This window comes from Mus caroli, chromosome 13, assembly GCF_900094665.2.
Source record: "Mus caroli chromosome 13, CAROLI_EIJ_v1.1, whole genome shotgun sequence".
In the NCBI taxonomy this organism is placed as follows: domain Eukaryota; kingdom Metazoa; phylum Chordata; class Mammalia; order Rodentia; family Muridae; genus Mus; species Mus caroli.
In genome coordinates, this window is record NC_034582.1 from 71,431,688 (window position 1) to 71,452,452 (window position 20,765).

The window sequence follows — 20,765 nt, forward strand, 5'->3', positions numbered from 1 at the left end:
TTATTCAATAGGCACTTGATTCTCTTAATGTTCAAATCTTCAGAATAAGGTGTTCTGTTGAGAAGTATACTTAAAAGCACCACTAAAACCTTTAAAAAGTATAGGCAATATCTATGCCAGAGAGCAGATAATAGTTATGATTATGTAAATTAATAATAGGTGTTAGAACACAGGTAAGGGCCAGTGTACATGTGAATGATGTAATGTTTAAAATACAGTCTCTCACTGGAGAGGAAGCTGAGAGGTTAAGAGCAGTGACTGCTCTTCCAGAGGTTCTGAGTTCAATTCTCAGAAACCACATGGTGGTTCACAACCATCTGTAATGGAATCAGATTGTACTCCAGAGCTATACTAATAAAATACAGTCTCTCATAGTTGAGCAGACATCAGAGTCACCTACTGCTCTGATTAAACTAGTGCTGAGCCGAGCTCTCAGAGATCTAATGCCACTGTCCTATGAAAAGACCAAAGACTTTGAATTTCTGATATGTTTCCAGGTAACACGGATGTCCCTGCTCCATGGACTGCATTTATACATGTGGTTTATAGAGGCAACACATCTGAAACAGAGAAGTGACCAGAGGTACCATGAGACAGTTATGTTAGGTATTAGTAAAGAGCAAGTGGCCACAGGTACCAGGACACATGAATGTTAGTATTAGGTTTCAGGATGCTTTAACGTGGAATTCTGATCATCACTATTCATTTAAGGTGTTCCCTGGAACCCTGGATTTTAAGAAAGGTAAGAATGAATGACTACTCCAGGAAAGTGAGGCTGCTTTGCTTTATGGAACATATTTTGTACATGTTCCTCCTATATGCACACTGAAGAGTAGTATTCTTCATCTACACAGTAACTTAGATAACTGTTTTGAATACCAAATACAAGAAAAATAAATTCAAGAAAGGGGCCAAATGCCAAACATCACACAGAAATTTCTAGAAAGATGTGATTATAGCCTTCTTGGTGTGTGGCAGTTAGGTGGGGAAGCCATTTCAGTTACTTCCTGTGAACTTGAATCAAGTCCAGAAATCAAGCTGGTGTAGCCTTTAGAGTAAACCTACACATGTCCACACTTTAATTTTTTTACAGATTATTTATAATAATGAATACAGCATAAATGCTATAAAGCTAGCTGTCATACTGCATTGTTTAAGAGTAATGACAAGAAAAGTTCTGCATATGTTCAGTACTGAAGTGTTTTTTTGAATAGTTTCAGTCAGTCATTAATTACATGTATGGAAGGAAACTCCACAGCTGTGAAGGACCAACTGTGCCCAGTGACATTCTTTTGCTAGTATTGAGTGTCTAACCTGACATGTTCCTCATTTACTCTGTACTGTTATTAACTTTCTACACTTCATAGCCAAAATTAAGTATGTATCTGTTTAATGACTATACTGTTTACTCAAGTTATGAACTTACTCCATTAGATCTCTGGTGAATTATAGAGTTTCTTATATGAAATGTGCCATTTTCGATAACACTTATTAAAGATGAAACAATCTCTTAAAAATCAGTTTATGTTCAGGGCCTTCTTATTCTTGTTAGCCCATTACAGAGCATGGCCCTCCCTCCATTCCCACAATTGTTAACTGTTTCTTGCAAAGTTTGTTCTTCCTCCTCTTCCATTCCCTGTGTTAGCATCTAAGAAAACATTTCTTCATAATGATGGCATTTGGCAGCTCCTCTATGGAAACCATGCATTTTCTTCCTCATTTATTTGTGTTCTGTGAAACAAAAAAAAAAAGGTGGGGGGAAGAAATAGGATGGAGAATAATAGGTTTCAGGTGTCCTACTATGAAAAAACTGTCTCAACATTGTTCGTGACAACATGCAGCCAAGATTATACCTCATGTCACTTTGGCTGTGAGTTTGATTTCATCTGCTTTGGAGAGTTTGTAGAGGAACAAGTATATCAGTACAATGTCTGTCATGAATATGCACTCTGGAGAGTAGGTGGAGGAACACGTACTTAAGTACAATGTCTATCATGGATATGCATGCACCCATATGATAATGTACATGATCTGATTTTCTGAATTTACCATGTATAGGAAACCCTCTACTAGAAATTTACCTCTGTAACAACAACCCACTTAACTGGAGAGTACTTTTTTGTGTTCTTATATTTATTTTTTTAATTGGATATGTTCTTTATTTACATTTCAAATGTTATCCCCTTTCCTAGTTTCCCCTTCAAAATTTCCCTATCCTCTTCCCCTCCCCCGGCTCCCCAACCCACCCACTCCTGCTTCCTGGCCCTGGCATTCCCCTATACTGGGGCATGGAACATTCACAGGACCAAGAGCCTCTCCTCAGATTTATGACCAGCTAGGCCATCCTCTGCTACATATGCAGCTAGAACCACGAGTCCTGCCTTGTATTTTCTTTGATTGGTGGTTTAGTCCCAGGGAGCTCTGGGGGTACTGGTTAGTTCATATTGTTATTCCTCCTATAGAGCTACAAATCCCTTCAACTCCTTGGGTACTTTCTCTAGCTCCATAATTGGAGGCCCTGTGCTTCGTCTAATGGATGACTGTGAGCATCCATTTCTGTATTTGCCAGGCACTTGCAGAGCCTCTCAGGAGACAGCTATATCAGGCTCCTATCAGCAAGCTCTTGTTGGCATCTGCAATAGTGTCAGGGTTTGGTGGTTGTTTATGGGATGGATCCCCAGGTGGGGCAGTTTCTGGATGGTCATTCCTTCAGTGTCTGCTTTGAACTTTGTCTCTGTAACTCCTTCCATGGGTATTTTGTTCCCCCTTCTGAGAAGGATCAAAGTATCCACACTTTGGTCTTCCTTCTTGAGTTTCATATGTTTTGCAAATTTTATCTTGGGTCTTCTGAGCATCTGGGCTAATATCCACTTATCAGTGAGTGCATATCATGTGTGTTCTTTTGTGATTGGGTTACCTCATTTAGGGTGATATCCTCCACATCCATTCATTTGTCTAAGAATTTCATGAATTCATTTTTTTTAATAGGTGAGTAGTACTCTATTGTGTAAATGTACCACATTTTCTGTATCTATTCTTCTGTTGAGGGACACCTGGGTTCTTTCCAGCTTCTGGCTAATTTAAATGAGGCTACTATAAACATAGTTGATCATGTGTCCTTATTATAAGTTGGAGCATCTTCTGTGTATATACCCAGGAGTAATATTGGTGGATCTTCCGGTAGAACTATGTCTAATTTTCTGAGGAACCACTAAACTGATGTCCAGAGTGGTGATAGCAGCTTGAAAATCCACCAGCAATGGAAGAATGTTACTCTTTCTCGACATCCTCGCCAACATCTGTTGTCACCTGAGTTTTTGATCTCAGACATTCTGAGTGGTATGAGGTAGAATCTCAAGGTTGTTTTGATTTGCATTTCCCAGATGATTAAGGATGTTGAACATTTTTTTCAGGTGCTTCTCAGCCATTCAATATTCCTCAGTTGAGAATTCTTTGTTTAGCTCTGTACCCCATTTTTAAATTGGGTTATTTGGTTTTCTGGAGTCCAACTTCTTGAATTCTTTGTATATATTGGATATTAGCCCCCTTTCAAATTTAGGATTAGTAAAGGTCTTTTACCCATCTATTGGTTGCCGTTTTATCTTATTGACAGTGTCCTTTGCCTTACAGAAGCTTTGCAATTTTATGAGGTCCCATTTGTCAATTCTTGATCTTACAGCACAAGCCATTGCTGTTCTGTTCAGGAATTTTTCCCCTGTGCCCATATCTTTGAGGTTCTTCCCCACTTTCTCCTCTATAAGTTTCAGTGTCTCTGGTTTTATGTGAAGTTTCTTGATCCACTTAGACTTGAGCTTTCTACCAGGAGATAAGAATGGATCAATTTGCATTCTTCTACATGCTAACCACCATTTGAGCCAGCACTGTTTGTTATAAATGCTGTCTTCTTTCCACTGGATGGTTTTAGGTCCCTTGTCAAAGATCAAGAGACCATAGGTGTGTGGGTTCATTTCTGGGTCTTCAATTCTACTCCATTGATCTACCTGCCTGTCTCTGAACCAGTACCATGCAGTTTTTATGACTATTGCTCTCTAGTATAGCTTTAGGTCAGGCATGGTGATTCCACCAGAGGTTCTTTTATTGTTGAGAATAGTTTTTGATATCCTAGGTTTTTCATTGTTCCAGATAAATTTGCAAATTGCCCTTTCTAACTCTGTGAAGAATTGAGTTGGAATATTGATGGTGATTGCATGAAATCTATAGATTGCTTTTGTCAAGGTAGCCATTTTTATATATTAATCTTGCCAATCCATGAGCATGGGAGATCTTTCCATCTTCTGAGATCTTCTTCAATTTCTTTCTTCAGAGACTTGAAGTTCTTACCATACAGATCTTTCACTTGCTTAGTTACAGTCACACTAAGGTATTTTATATTATTTGTGACTATTGTGAAGGGTGTTGTTTCCCTAATTTTGTTCTCAGCCTGTTCATCCTTTGTGTAGAGAAAGGATACTTATTTGTTTGAGTAATTTTATATCAAGCTACTGCACTGGGCTGGCATTTGTGCTCTCTTAGGTTCTGTATGACACCTGCCCAGGATCTTCTGGCTTTCATAGTCTCTGGGAAGAAGTCAGGTGTAATTCCGATACATCTGCCTTTATATGTTACTTGACCTTTTTCCCTTAATGCTTTTAATATTCTCTCTTTGTTTTGTGCATTTGGTGTTTTTATTATTATGTGATGAGAGGAATTTCTCTTCTGGTCCAGTCTATTTGGAGTTTTGTAGGCTTCTTGTATGTTCATGGCATCTCTTTCTTTAGGTTACAGAAGTTTTTTCTATAATTTTGTTGAAGATATTCACTGGCCCCTTAAGTTGGATAGCTTCCTTCTTGTCTGTAGCTATTATCCTTAGGTTTGGTCTTCTCATTGTGTCCTAGATTTCCTGGATGTTTTGGGTTAGGTGGTTTTTGCATTTTTTTTTGATTGTTGTGTCAATGTTTTCTATGGTACCTTCTGCACCTGAGATTCTCTATTCTATCTCTTGTATTCTGTTTCTTATGCTTGCCTCTATGGCTCCTGACTTCTTTCCTAGGTTGTCTATTTCCAGAGTTGTCTCCTTTTGTAATTTCTTTATTGTTTCTACTTCCATTTTTAGATCCTGGGTGGTTTTGTTCAATTCTTTTACCTGTTTGGATGTGTTTTTCTGTACTTTTTAAAGGGAGTTATTTATGTCCTTTTTATAGTCCTCCATCGTCGTCACGAGAAGTGACTTTAGATCCATATCTTGCTTTTCTAGTGTGATGGTTTATCCAGGACTTGCTATGATGGGAGAGTTGGGTTCTGATAAAGCCAAGTAACCTTGGTTTCTATTGATTCTGTTCTTAGGCTTGCCTCCCACCATCTGATTATCTCAAGTGTTCTCTGCCCACAGTATATGATTGGAGTCTGTCCTTCCTGTAATCCCAGTTGAGTCAGAACTTCTCATAGTCCAGCCTTCTTTGTGATCCTGTGATTCTGGGATCCTATGATCCCGAGATTCTGGGTGTGTCAGAGTTCTTGGCAGATAAGCTTCCTCTGAGACCCTGAGATCCTGGTGTGACCAAGCTTTTGGGTTCCTGGGATCCTGAAATCCTAAGATCCTGGGTATGTTAGAGTGCCTGGAAATGGCACCTCCTCTGGGGTCTGTGGGGCTATCCATGGAGTTTGAAACCAGTGCCAAACAGAAGGAACCTGAGCCACTTTGGGTGGGGTTCCTGTGTCCATGATCCAGCTGGCTCCAGGCACCCCCAATTCTGTTGGAAGCAATGTTGTGTTCCATTCACCAGTGATCCTAAGATCCTGGGCATGCTAGGGAGCCTGGGGTTTGGGGGTGGGTGGAGAGTCCTCTGGGGACTCCAAGGTGGCCTGGTGCTTTTGCCTACAGGAAGGAACCATGTTCTTATATTTAAATCATTATTATCTTTAAGCATGTAAGACCTTGTCTATCCTAAACACTTATTTTGGGAAAACATCAAGATTAAAACCAAAAAATCCAGGATTCTAATCCTACATTCACCATTTAGTAGCTTAACACTCTGTGCCTTGATTACGCATCAATAAATAGGGGCTGAGTCCTGGCATTTATGCACACTTTGAGATGAAGCCAAATGCTACAGATGACATAAGCACACTTTTAAAATGTGAAGTTCTGTGTGATTCGGCAGCTATTTACGCATATTCTATAGCAACAACATTGCCTTCATACTTACTATAATACTTGTCCTCATTTGCCAATCCTGCTTCTCAGCAAAGCTTTCATAGCCAAAGTTTAGAATGGACTCTACATGCTGCTGTTGCATAATCATCAACTCTTCACTCACAGCCTAGTGAGAGGGTAGTTCTGTGGTAGAGTGCTTGCCTACATGCAACAAGTCCCAGGTTCAATCCTCAACACGACTATAACTAAACAATTGACAGAACCATACTGCTCTAAAGTAAAGAAATGGAAGTCCTTAGCCATTGTTTGGTCCAATAAATTCTAAACAATCGTTCTAAGAAATGTTTTGTTCAAACTAAATCCAGTGTAGAAACCCAATGTGTGGAACAGATAGTGGCAGAAAATGCAGAGTTCTGTGGAACTTGATATACTTTCTGAGTCTTCTCTTGTCCTTCTGGAGTTGTGTAAGCACTGCTCTTGAGGCTGACTAGGGTGTGGATTGATGATAATAAGGCAGAGACAGCATCATGCCCAAAACTTGCTGTTAAACAAGTATACCATGTTGTTTACGAAGATTTCCATTGAAATAGTGCCAGCACTAGAACTGTTGTCTTTTGAAGAGCTCAAGTTTGTATTTTCCTAATGAATGCACCTCAAAATACATGACATTTTATGATCTTGTGTAAAACATGGTATTACTGTGGTATAGAAAAGCTCCATGGGTCAAAATGGGAAGAGAAGGGACAAGGCAGTCTGTTAGTTCATCAAGTTGATGTAGAAGGGATTCAATGTCAAATAAAACTAACTATAACTTACCTGTGGAGAGCTGAATTTCTTCATGAAACAGCTGTAAGTAGGACAAACACAATTAACAACAGAAGCAATAATTCTGTGGCATCTCTTGCTGACTCCAATAAAACATGTTACTGTTACTACTCTTTCTCCAGATTGCTTTAAATGCTATTCAGGGTTTTAAATCATGTAGATATTTTAATAGAATTGATAATTTAAATTTTTTTAATTTGCTGACTTGCCTGAATATTGTGATTTACAATTGAGCATATTAGAAACTATTAACAAGAGTGTGTTCCTAGAAAAGAATGAAGGAAACATTCAGCTGCATACCAATATAAATCATATTTTAACTTAAAAGTAATTGTAAATATTTGTGATGCAAGTTTAAAAGAAAAGCAAGGTTTCTAGTGAGCTAAATTTTGTGTTCTGTTGTCCCTTAAATGGTCTCCAGAAAGTCATTTATCCCCTAAGATCATAAGACAGTTTTAAATTTTTCTAAGGCTTGCTTTCAACTAACCTTTTAGCTTAAAGTCATAAGAGGAAACCATTTCTAACATAGAAAACTAACCCCTAAAAGTTAAACCATTAAGAATTTAATAGGGCAGCGTAGCTGTTGTCTCATTTCGTTTGTCTCCCTTTGACAAAGGCATATCTCTATCTTTAAAGGAGATGAGAGGTTGCAGTGTTTGGGCACCCCTCAACTTAACAGGAGCTGATAATTCCTAATCTCTTAATAATTTTATAATTAATACATAATACTCCATAAATAATTTTTTCTTTTAACTATAATAGTTAACTAACTTCTATTTGGAAAACTATAACAGGAAAACGAACCAGACCAACTCAGAGATTACAGTTTAAAACATGATAAGCTAATTTATTTCTTCTTTGCCAAAGTTTCAGACCCAAAGTTTACGCCTGTCCGACCAGCACAGGAAATCACATCTTTGGAGAGGAATAGTCAGCATCACCTTGATTGAGGGTCGAGATCTCAAAGCAATGGATTCCAATGGGTTGAGTGATCCATATGTGAAGTTCCGGCTTGGCCATCAGAAGTACAAGAGCAAGGTAAGTCTCCATCCATCTGTGCTCCTGTCTCTGTTGGGCAGGTTCTGACCAGTGACTAGCCAGACTTCAGGAGATGTGAATGTTGAATGCCTTTTGAAATGAGAACTTTGGAACATGTCTGAAGCAAAGCTGGCTGATGGTCTGGGTGCCAGGTGGCCTGGAGTGAACCACCTTGCTCTTCTCCCTCAGTGTCTTCATCTAGTACACAGGATCCTGCTCTCAGCACAGTTGTGACATTTAAGAGAAAACAAAACAAAACAAAACAATAAAAAACAGAAAGCATAAAAAACAGAAAGAGCAAAACATATCTCTGCACAGAAAACACCAAGGGTGTCGACATAGACCAGCTCTGATACATGCATGATTTTGCATACATGAAAGTCTCTCAAATTATTCTGAATCATTTTATCCAATCTGACTTTGACCAATAGAGACCAAAGGAGTTTTTAAAAATTGTTTTGCACTTTATTTAATCATTTCATAACTTTAAAATTTTATATTATAGTTGTATAAAATATATCACAATTACAATTCACTTCTCTTCTTTCTCCCCTCCCACTCCTGCTAAGCATTTATTCTTCCCAAACTGACCCCCACCTACCATATGTTCATGACTGCAAATGTTCATGTCATATTCAGGACATTTAAATGTTTTTAGGAAACAAACAGCCAAATGCTTCTGTTGCTATGAGGCATGAACAATAGCAATGCAGAAATAGAGCTAAAATTATCCCTACCTAAGCAAGTTATTGAAGAGATTAAATAAATGTATAATAGGCATAGAAAGGGCTTAGATGACTGCTGTTATCCTAAGTGCCCTGTAAGTGTTAAAAACAGGAGGAAGATCAGTGGCTGTAGTAATATTTGCAAAGTAACAATGTTTCTTAGTAGTAATATATTAAGTAATAGTAGAATGATATTTATAAAGCTAATGAGAATGACAAAGACTTACTGTCCAGGACTACATCTTGTTATGTGTAATTTTAACAGCTTTGACTTTTTATAGCTAGCCTTTACAGACAGTTTGGGATGAGTGCTCCATCATTCTGAAATAATAAAGATCACATTCTATTTTTGTAAAAAAATGTCTTGCCTTTAGTGGACTCATCTGCATAGTTTTTTTTGGGGGGGGTCAACACCCTGTCTTATTTCCTTCTAGCACAGAAAGTCTTCATCAGTCCTTAATTCAAAGTATACAAAACTGACTCATTAACAGACAGTGGGTATTGTTCCCAGGCTGTTTGGTAGCCTTACGGAAGCCCACACAGAAATTTTACATATAACTTTTAACTAGAAGAAAAGTATATGGAAAAGAGAATCCTAATATCAAACACTAAAAAGTTAATCTGTTTAGGAACAGATTTTAAAAACTGCACTATGTTTCAAAATGCCGAAGGAGTTCATCAAACCTGCAAAGGACATTTGAATTATCACAGCACCCATCTATGTCTGTCACCAGAAGCTTAAGAACAAATTTTAAAACAGCTAGTATTTCCAAACATAGGCATCTATGGCCACTTCTGTTTTCTCTTAACACAATTTGCATATTATCCTATGCTTAGTTTTATAATTCTCCTTTTTAGATATGAAATACAAACCCCACTATGGCCACATGTCTCTATTTGATCTTCCTGTCCATGATATATTGTAGATTAAATTCAGATTATGAACTTTAAATTTGTGATTCATTTGCATTACCTTGCATCATTGCTTTCAAACTCTTCACATATAAATATCTGTCAGCCACAAAATAAAGAGAGGAAAGGCCACTACATTTGACCTTTTAAAAAAAGGAATGACAAAGAAACAAAATGAGTTCAGCCTAACCAAATGCTAAATGGAGTATTTAGCACATTAATATAGGTAAATTAGTTTATAAGTTTACTAGATATCTTCTCTGAATTCTTGAAATCACAAAATTGCAGTCTAAAGGTCCTGTTGTTTATGCAACATGAAGAGCACACATGTGTGCCATTTCCCTGTATGTGGAGTGGAATAGCACAGCAACATTAAATACTAAAGACAAAGTGTGCTGAGCTGCCCCAACTCTACTTACTTCCACTCCCACACAACCCACTGTCTGCTTTTCATGCACCTTAGACACCCAGGTGCATGAGGAGTAAGGAGAAACAGGAACTCTGGGTATTTCCATTTTCTTTTATTACAAGATAACTAACTATGTGTTCTTCCTTTCGACAGAAACTGTGACTGAATAATTGTCAGTATCCGAATGAGTTATTTCAAGGACAGGCTACCTTTTCTTTGAATTTCATTTTTTTTGTGTATGTTGTATAAGACAGTCAAGGGCTTACTTCTGATTTTACTGGACACACCTATAACAACAAAGCAACAAAGATGGTTTACTGACTAAAATACATGTACACACTGGAAGTTTTGGTTGAATGAAATACTGCCCTTAACAAGACTTTCTACCTTGTCTCAAATTGATTCTTAAATACTACTATTAATAATACAATGATATTTTTGCTTTCCAGATTATGCCCAAAACTTTGAACCCTCAGTGGAGGGAGCAATTTGATTTCCATCTCTATGAAGAAAGAGGTGGGATCATGGACATCACTGCCTGGGACAAAGATGCTGGGAAAAGAGATGACTTTATTGGAAGGTTTGTGCAAACTGCTGTTTCATTTTCCTTAGAGATGGCAAGGTTTTGTAGAAAGAATGTTTTCTTTAAATTTGGTTGTTGCCAGTGATGTTTACAGTTTCGAAGGAAGGAACCTTCTTTTTTTTTTCTAGATTTTTTTTTTATTTTTGCTAGGGTGTGGATTCCATGACAGAAACCCCTTTTTCCTCACCAACTGCAGAGGGCAAGTCAAAGGAAGGGCCAGGGTATGCTTCCCCGCAGATTTACTGGAAGTGTTGGGTACGAAACAGCCTATTTCAAAAACAACCACACCCATAACTATTTTTAATGCTGCTCAAGATGTAGAAGGTTTTGGAACAAGGGAGAAATATGGTAATCACCAGCTACAATCATTACAGCACCGCCTAGAAATGAAAAGCATAGATTCAAAGAATGACCAGCAGGTGGCAGCTTTGCCTCATTGATGGATAGACAATTTCAAATTGATAGCCAGAAATTTTCTCCAGATGTCAGATTTGTTGTGCACAAAGTTATGGGAGTTGGGAAAGAGAAATTTCATCTGACATGAGACACTTAGAAGAACAAAGAACACATTCAAGGCTGGAAAATGACCTGCGATAATGTTTGTTTTCACAAAGCATATTGTGACCATAAAATGCTTTATTTCCTATAACTCCGTATGATGATCTTTGGAATCCCTTAGGAGTTCATAAATCTGTAAAGAGTACCAGAATTTTTAAAACGAAAGAAAACAAGTGAGGCAGATCCATGTTAATCTGATAACACAGCAAAATATATTCTGAGGCTCTGTGACATTTCTCTACAACGTTAAGGTTATTTGTGTTGACCATTTGAATGATAGGAATTGTGTTCTGATTACTAAGCCTATTTTTATATTTTTGACAGTTACATATGTGCATTGCAACAAAATGGGTGGAAATTTGTTAGCACTGAAAAAAGCATGATATGCAGAGGGTTTTGTTGTTTTAAAGAATCTTTCTTCGACATTTTTTCAAAGACATTTGAAGCCACTGAATTTACAATCCAAAGAGAATTCTTTTTAATTGTCAATTCTCAGAGTAAAGGGAATTTTAGTCAAGGTAAAAACAGGAACCCAACCCAACATACTACACTCTTCATTTTTATTTAAATGATTCTGACAAACCTATTTAAGCAACAGTTTTCATCTTATGCTTGTAAAATGGAAGGCGATCTTTGTTGCACTGTGCCCTTCAGAAAAATATTACTGTCAGAGTTTACTCAAAGTTCTTTTGTTCTCTTTGGCACTTCCCACCAGCTTAAGTCGTAGTGTATATCTGCGAGTCTCAGACTCACTCCACTGTGGCTGTATATTTGACTGTAGCTCTCTCCTTGGGAAGTTAGAATTCAGCTGCTACATGAACACTCACTGCTTTTCATAGTTTACAGAAACAGTTCCTGTCTTGGGAATCAGATAATAAAAGTGGAACCTGCTCATTCACTACTTTCCAGAATGAAGGGGTCTGTGCTCTGGAGCCCACTGGCTCCTGCCCTAGCTACTGCCTCCATGAGGTTCTTCTTTTCCATTTTTATTTCATAGTGACAAGTTATCGTTTATGCATTTCTTTCTTTGGGAAAAATTTCCAACTTTGAATATTGTAAAGTGTCACAAGCCATACTATGCAGTCCTTCCTCTTCCTCCTCGATGGAAACAGGCTTGGCAGAGAAGAGGCCAAGGCTCCCTCACCCCACCTTGCTTCTGGGCTTGGGCTATTCTGTTTTGTTTTGTTGTTGTTGGTTTGGGTTTTTTTGTTTTTGTCTTGTTTGTTTGTTTGTTTTGGCTATTTCTTTTCAATGCGGGGCCACATATTTTTGAAAGAATATTTTATAAATGAAAACTCAATACTAAGGCTAGTTTGATCATGATAAAAGCAATTCTGACTATCAATTAAAGAAGTGGATTCACACCTGGGATGGTGTAGCATAAATGTTTTAGCAGTGAAAACTTCTTCCCTCCATTCTTATGGGAATTCATGAGGTCAGGCTTCTGCCCCAACAGCTGCTTCCATCAGGCCATCTGTAAACCCCAAGCCACTTTGCCCAGCAGAAGAGAAGGAACTAGCTGATGGCTTCCATACCTTGAGACATTTTTCACCTGACTCCCAAGATACTGTATTTCCTTCTGCTCTGGATACTCCTTTGCATTTTCTGCCCTTATCCCTCTCCAACCATAGTTCTAGATCAAACTCAGAATTCATCCCTCAGAATTTCTGCCGGCACTTGCTCCTCCAATGAGTGCATTGCTTTGCTTCATGTGCTTCCTGCGCCACCTACAGTCTGATAACTATCAAGGTGCTGGTCACTCTGCTTTTAGCCCCAGATTCTCATAGACAACATACTTCTATTACTATTTGAGTAATTAAGATGTTGCTTCAATGTAGACACGCTGAGTTCGCCCCTGACTCCCAATGCCTGAAATCTCTTCTTTCAAGGTTTTCATTTGTTCTTTGCTAGTACTGAAAATACCAGAGTGACATTTTTATCTTTTTTCCCCTCGCATTCATCAAACACAGCAGCAGTCCGGTCTTTCATCCAGGCTGCAGCCATGAGCCTCACTTCTTGAAGAATCTATATGTATTCCTGTATGATCAGGGTGTGAGAGATCCTTCAGCATGGATCCTTCTTTGGGAGTCCTCATCAGCCCTGTCACTGCACCTCCAGGCTGACAGCCACCTGCTTCCATGCAGACTGTGGCAGCACCCATGCCATTCTGCTCTTCTCCTCATCTCACAGTCTGGTCCAATGTGGTAACCAACATTTGAACCTGCTCCTGCCCCCTCCATGGAAGCTGGGCTAACTCTACCCTTAGCACTTATTGTATAAATCACTTAAGCTCTATGATTTGAAATCCATCTGCTAAGTTCTTTACTATAGGACTGCCTTAGCTACCTAAACCTTCAGGTTCTTAGACTCCATAACTGGGGTTACTTATAGTATGCTCAGACAGAACAATGTTGTTGAACTTGGACCAAACCCTTCCTTCTGACCATTTCCTTTTGCTCCTGGACTTCTAGGTGGGTTTGTTTTTTCTTACCTCACTTTTCCATATCTTCCTTGTCATTATTGTTTTTAGCTCTTTGGTAAAGGCTCAAAGAGTGGTAGAGATTACTGCAACATCAGTGAGATGTGGGTTATAAAGAACATTTAAATTTTTAATATATTTGTATTCATGTTATGTGATGCAGTTTATGTTTGTGCATATGCCACAGCACACATGTCAAATTCAGAGGACAACAGTATGGGTTCTGTTTTCTTCTTCAACATTTACGTGTGTTCCAGGGATTGAAACTGGGTCCCTAGGTGCACAGCAAACACTTTTTACTTATTGTACCATTTCTCCAATTCCAAGAGAAAAAAATAAAACACAAATAAAATAATTTAACTCCTCTATTCCGAGCTCTTCAGTTGTTTCCCATGCATGGTCTGGGTGGAAGCCAAGCCCTACTATGAAGTACTATGTACGATGTGGTCCTATATCACTGCACTAAAATCCTTTCTCCTCTACCCTTCTATCAGAATGGACACTAGACTGTTCCCAAAGCACACCAGACATTTCCTCATCTGTGACACCCTTTCCTTAAGTCACCTGCCTGCTTTGCTTTTGCACTGTCACAGGTCTGATGAACTTTGTATTTCTAATATTTCCTTTCTCCTAATCTGCTAATGTTTTACAGACATAGTCACCATACTGTGAATCTTCCTTATTCTATCTGATCATCCACTTCACTGTACCAGAATGCAAATTCCATGACAGGAGGGTTATTGAATGTGTGTTTACTGTGCCATCCTCATTATGCGGCATATATGCTCAGTAAAAATTCTTTAATTTGAATACAAACAATTGAAGCTTGATTTAATATTAGATATTATTATTATTCCTTCTTTAAATAAAGAATGATCTGATACCCACTGTTACTATATTGTCACTATTAACATAACTTGGTGGAAGGCACAAACTCCAAATACAATTGTGAAAGAGGTATTTGTATTATACAAAAGAGAAAATTCACTGAGTATAGTTGTGTCTTGACAGTGCTTATACTTAAAATGCTAAGCAAAAAGATTTAGAAGAAAAACTAGTCTACACATTTATCAAGATTCTTTTACTACAATATTTTAATTGACATATAAAGTTGTAAATATTTTAGGGTATGATGTGATGTTTAAGGTATATATAGTGCAGTATTTTAATTAATATAAACATTTCTAATCCTTATGCACTTATGGTTGATAGAAACATTCACTATCTTTCATGTAGCATTATATATGTAGACATACCCCTTCCTGTGGGCACCAGCTCCGGGCAACCTTAGGCACGAACTCGGTGGACTGTCCCACAGTCCCCAGAGGACTCTCCATGCTGCAGGCACCCTAGCACACCCAGGATCTTAGGATCACTGGTGAGTGGAACACAATATCTGTTAAAACAAATTGGGACAGGCCTGTGACAGCAGAAGCAAGAACATAGAGGCCCTGCCTAACCAGTGGCTCAGGTTCCTTATGATCAGTGATGATATACCTTGGTTTCAAACATACCAGAAAGCCCCATGGTCGCTGGAGGAGATACCACTTCCAGGCACTGAAATATGCCCAGGATCTTAGGATTTCAGGATACCAGGAACCCAAAAGCTTGGTCACACCAGGATCTCTGGGTCTCAGAGGAAGCTTGACTGCCAGGAACTCTGACACACCCAGAATGTCAGGTTCACAGGATCCTGGAATCACAGAATCACAGAGAAAGCTGGATTATGAAAAGTGATTGATGAATCAACTGGGATTGTAGGAAGGACAGGCTCCAATCAGATATATTGAGGGCAGCAAGCACTTGAGATAATCAGATGGCAGGAGGCAAGTGTAAGAATGGAAGCAACAGAAACCAAGGTTATTTGGCATCATCAGAACCAAACTCTCCTCCCACCATAGTAAGTCCTGGATACACCATCACACCTGAAAAGCAAGACATGGATCTAAAGTCACTTCTCATGATGATGATGGAGGACTTTAGTAAGGAAATAAATAACTCTCTTAAAGAAATACAGGAGAAAACAGGTAAACAGCTAGAAGCCCTTAAAGAGGAAACAAACAAACAAAAAATCCCTTAAAGAGTTACAGGAAAACACTACCAAACAGGTGAAAGAATTGAACAAAACCATCCAGGATCTAAAAATGGAAGTAGAAACAATTAAGAAATCAAAAAGGGAGACAACTCTGGAGATAGAAAACCTAGGAAATAAATCAGGAACCATAGATGCAAGCATCAACAACAGAATACAAAAAATGGAAGAGAGAATCTCAGATGCAGAGATTGCATAGAAAACATGGACACAACAATCAAAGAAATTGAAAAATGCAAAAAGATCTTAACTCAAAACATCCTGGTGATACAGGACACAATGAGAAGACCAAACCTAAGGATTATAGGTATAGATGAGAATGAAGATTTTCAACTTAAAGGGCCAGTAAAAATCTTCAACAAAATTATAGAAAAAAAAATTCCTAACCTTTAGAAAGAGATGCCATGAACATACAAGAAGCCTACAGAACTCCAAATAGACTGGACCAGAAAAGAAATTCCTCCCAACACATAATAGTCAGAATGACAAATGCACTAAATAAAGATAGAATATTAAAAGCAGTTTCGGTAAAAGGTCAAGTAACATATAAAGGCATACCTATTAGAATTACTCCAGACTTCTCACCAGAGATTATAAAAGCCAGAAGATACTGGACAGATGTTTTACAGGCCCTAAGAGAACACAAAATGCCAACCCAGGCTACTACACCAAGAAAAACTCTCAATTACCATAGATGGAGAAAACAAAGTATTCCATGACAAAACCAAATTCACACATCTCTCCCCACAAATCTAACCCTTCAAAGGATAATAAAGGGAAAACTCCAACAAAAGAAGGGAAATGATGCCTGAGAAAAAGGAAGAAAGTAATCATTCAACAAACCTAAAAGAAGATAGCTGCAAAAACAGAATCCCAACACTAACAACAAAAATAACAGTAAGCAACAATTTTTTCCTTAATATCTCTTAATATCAATGGACTCAATTCCCCAATAAAAAGACACAGACTAACAGACTGGATACATAAATAGGACCCAACATTTTGCTGCATACAGGAAACCCACCTCAGGGAAAAAGACAGACACTACCTCAGAGTCAAAGGCTGGAAAACAATTTTCTATGCAAATGGTCCAAAGAAACAAACTGAAGTAGCCATTCTAATATCGAATAAAATTGACTTCCAACTCAAGGTTATCATAAAAGACAAGGAGGAACACTTCATACTCATCAAAGGCAAAATCTTCCAAGATGAACTCCCAATTCTGAATATCTATGCTCCAAATGCAAGGGCATCCACATTCATTAAGGACACTCTAGTAAAGCTCAAACCACACATTGCAGCTCACACAATAATAGTGGGACACTTCAACCCCCTACTCTCATCAATGGACAGATCCTTGAAACAGAGACTAAACATAGACACATGGAAACTACCAGAAGTTATGAAACAAATGGATTTAACAGGTATCTACAGAACATTTTTTCCTAAAACAAAAGGATATAACTTCTTCTCAGCACCTCATGCTACCTTCTCCAAAAACTGACCATATAATCAGTAATAAAACAGGCCTCAACAGATGAAAAATATTGAAATTATCCCATGCATCCTATCAGACCACCATGGACTAAGGCTGATCTTCAAAACAACATAATAATAAGCCAAAATTCACATGGAAGCTGAACAACACTTTACTCAATGATAACTTGGCCAAGGAAGAAATAAAAAAAGATATTAAAGACTTTTTAGAGTTTAATGAAAATGTAGCCACAACATACCCAAACTTATAGGACACAAGGAAAGTAGTCCTAAGAGGAAAACTCATAGGTCTGACTGATGCCAAAGAGAAACTAAAGAGAGCACACACTAGCAGCTTGCCAGCACACCTATAAGCTCTAGAACAAAAGGAAGCAAATTTACCCAAAGTAAGTAGACAGCAGGAAATAATCAAACTCAGGGTTGAAATTAACCAAGAAGAAACAAAAAGAACTATACAAAGAATCAACCAAACCAGGAGCTGTTTTTTTGAGAAAATCAACAAGATAGATAAACCCTTAGCAAGACTAACTAGAGGGCACAGGGACCGTATCCTAATTAACAAAATCACTAATGAAAAGTGAGACATAACAACAGAACCTGAGGAAACCCAATCATCATCACATCCTACTACAAAAGGCTATATTCAACAAAACTGGAAAACCTGGATGAAATGGACAACTTCCTAGACAGATACCAGGCACCAAAGTTAAATCAGGGTCAGATTAATGATCTAAACACCCCCATATCCCCTAAAGAACTAGAAGCATTCATTAATCATCTCACAACCAAAAGAAAAAGAAAGAAAAAAAAAGCCCAGGACCAGATGGGTTTAGTGGGGAGTACTATCAGACCTTCAAAGAAGGCCTAATTCCAATTCTCCTCAAATTATTTCATAATATAGAAACTAAAGGGACTCTACCCAATTCATTTTATGGAGCTACATTTACTGTGATACCTAAACCACATAAAGACCCAACAAAGAAAGAGAACTTCAGACCTATTTCCCTTAAGTATATCGATGAAAAATTTCTGAGTTCGAGGCCAGCCTAGTGCACAGAGTGAGTTCCAGAGCAGCCAGGGCTACACAGAGAAACCCTGTCTCAAAACAAAACAAAACAAAACAAAACAAAACAAAACAAAACAAAACAAAACAAAACAACAAAACAAAAAACAGAAAATAAGAATATCAATGAAAAAATACTCAATAAAATTCTTACAAACTGAATCCAAGAACACATCAAAATGATCATCCATCATGATCAAGTAGGCTTCATTCCAGGGATACAGGGGTGATTTAATATATGGAAATTCATCAACATAATCCACTATATAAACAAACTCAAAGAGAAAAACCACATGATCATCTTGTTAGATTCTGAGGAAGCATTTGACAAAATCCAACACCCATTTATGATAAAAGTCTTGGAAAGATCAGGAATTCAAGGCCCATACCTAAACATAATAAAAGCAATATACAGCAAACCTGTAGCCAACATCAAACTAAATGGAGAGAAACTTGAAAAAAATCCCACTAAAATCAGGAACTAGACAAGGCTGCCCACTTTCTCCCTACCTATTCAATATAGTACTTGAAGTCCTAGCCAGAGCAATTAGACAACAAAAAGAGATCAAGGGGATACAAATTGCAAAGGAAGAAGTCAAAATATCACTATTTGAAGATGATATGATAGTATATATCAGTGACCCTAAAAATCCCAACAGAGACCTTCAAAACCTGATAAACAGTTTCAGTGCTGTAGCTGGATATAAAATTAACTCAAACAAATCAGTGGCCTTTCTCTACACAAAGGATAAACAGACTGAGAAAAAAATTAGGGAAACAATACCTTTTACAATAGTCACAAATAATATAAAATACCTTGGTGTGACTCTAAGGAAGTGAAAGATCTGTATGATAAGAACTTCAAGTCTCTGCAGAAAGAAATTGAAGAAGATCTCAGAAGATGGAAAGGTCTCCCATGCTCATGGATTATCACGATTAATATAGTAAAAATGGCTATCTTGCCAAAAGCAATCTACAGAATCAATGCAATCCCCATCAAAATTCCAACTCAATTCTTTACAGAGTTAGGAAGTGCAATTTGCAAATTCATCTGGAAAAACAAACAACAACAACAAAAAAACTAGGATAGCAAAAACTATTCTCAACAATAAAAGAACCTCTATTGAAATCACCATGCCTGACTTCAAGCTGTACTACAGAGCAATTGTGATTAAAAAAAAAAAAAAATCATGCTACTGGTACAGTGACAGCCTGGTAGATCAATGGAATAGACTTGAAGACCCAGAAATGAACCCACACACCTATTGTCACATGATCTTCCACAAGGTAGCTAAAACTATCCAGTGGAAAAAAGACAGCATTTTCAACAAATGGTGCTGGTTCAACTGGTGGCCAGCATGTAGAAGAATGTGAATTGATCCATTCTTATCTATTTGTACAAAGCTCAAGTTTAAGTGAATCAAGAACCTCCACATAAAACCAGATACACGGAGTCTAATAGAAGAGAAAGAGGGGAAAAGCCTTGAAGATATGGGCAAGATATGTTTCAGGAAAAATTCTTGAACAGAACAGCAATGGCTTGTGCTCTAAGATTGATAATCGACAAATTGGACCTCATAAAATTGCAAAACTTCTGAAAGGCAAAAGACACTGTCAATAAGACAAAAAGGCCACCAACAGATTCGAAAAGGATCTTTACCATTTTTAAATCGGATAGAGGACTAATATCCAATATATATATAAAGAACACAACAAGTTGGACTCCAGTAAACCAAATAACCCTATTAAAAAATTGGGTACAGAGCTAAACAAAGAATTCTTAACTGAGGAATACCTAGTGGCTGAGAAGCAACTAAGGAAATGTTCAGAGAAATGCAAATCAAAACAACCCTGAGATTCCACCTCACAGCAGTCAGAATGGCTAAGATCAAAAACTCAGGTGACAACAGATGCTGGCGAGGATGTGGAGAAGGAGGAACACTCCTCCATTGATGGTGGGATTGCAAGCTGGTACAACCACGCTGGAAATCAGTTTAGCTGTTTCTCAGAAAATTGCACATAGTACTACCAGAAGATCCATCAATACCTCTTCTGGGCATATACCCAGAGGACATTTCAACTTGTACTAAGGACACATGCTCCATTATATTCATAGCAGCTAGAACCCCAGAGTTCCTTGGAACTATACCGCCAATCAAAGAAAACACATGGTAGGACTTGTGGCTCTAGCTATATATGTAGCATAGGCCTAATTGGTCATCAATGGGAGGAGAGGCCCTTCTTCCTGTGAAGACTCTATGCCCCAGTGTAGGGGAATGCCAGGACCAAGATGGGAGTGTATGGGTTGGGGAACAGGGGGAGGGGGCAGGGGATAGGGGATTTTCGGAGGCAAGCTAGAAAAAGGGATAACATTTTAAATGTAAATAAAGAAAATATCTAAAAGGAAGGAAGGAAGGAAGGAAGGAAGGA

At 38.0% G+C, this 20,765-nt stretch overlaps 1 protein-coding gene across 1 annotated transcript in view; it reads left to right on the forward strand.

Moving 5' to 3' along the window:
• Mctp1 (multiple C2 and transmembrane domain containing 1) overlaps positions 1–20,765 on the forward strand; it is a 594,489-nt gene that overhangs the window by 330,943 nt on the left and 242,781 nt on the right. The window contains exons 7-8 of the mRNA XM_021180105.2: positions 7,847–8,017; positions 10,513–10,643. Of these exons, the coding sequence (XP_021035764.2) occupies positions 7,847–8,017; positions 10,513–10,643 (302 nt within the window). The remainder of the gene's footprint in view (positions 1–7,846; positions 8,018–10,512; positions 10,644–20,765) is intronic.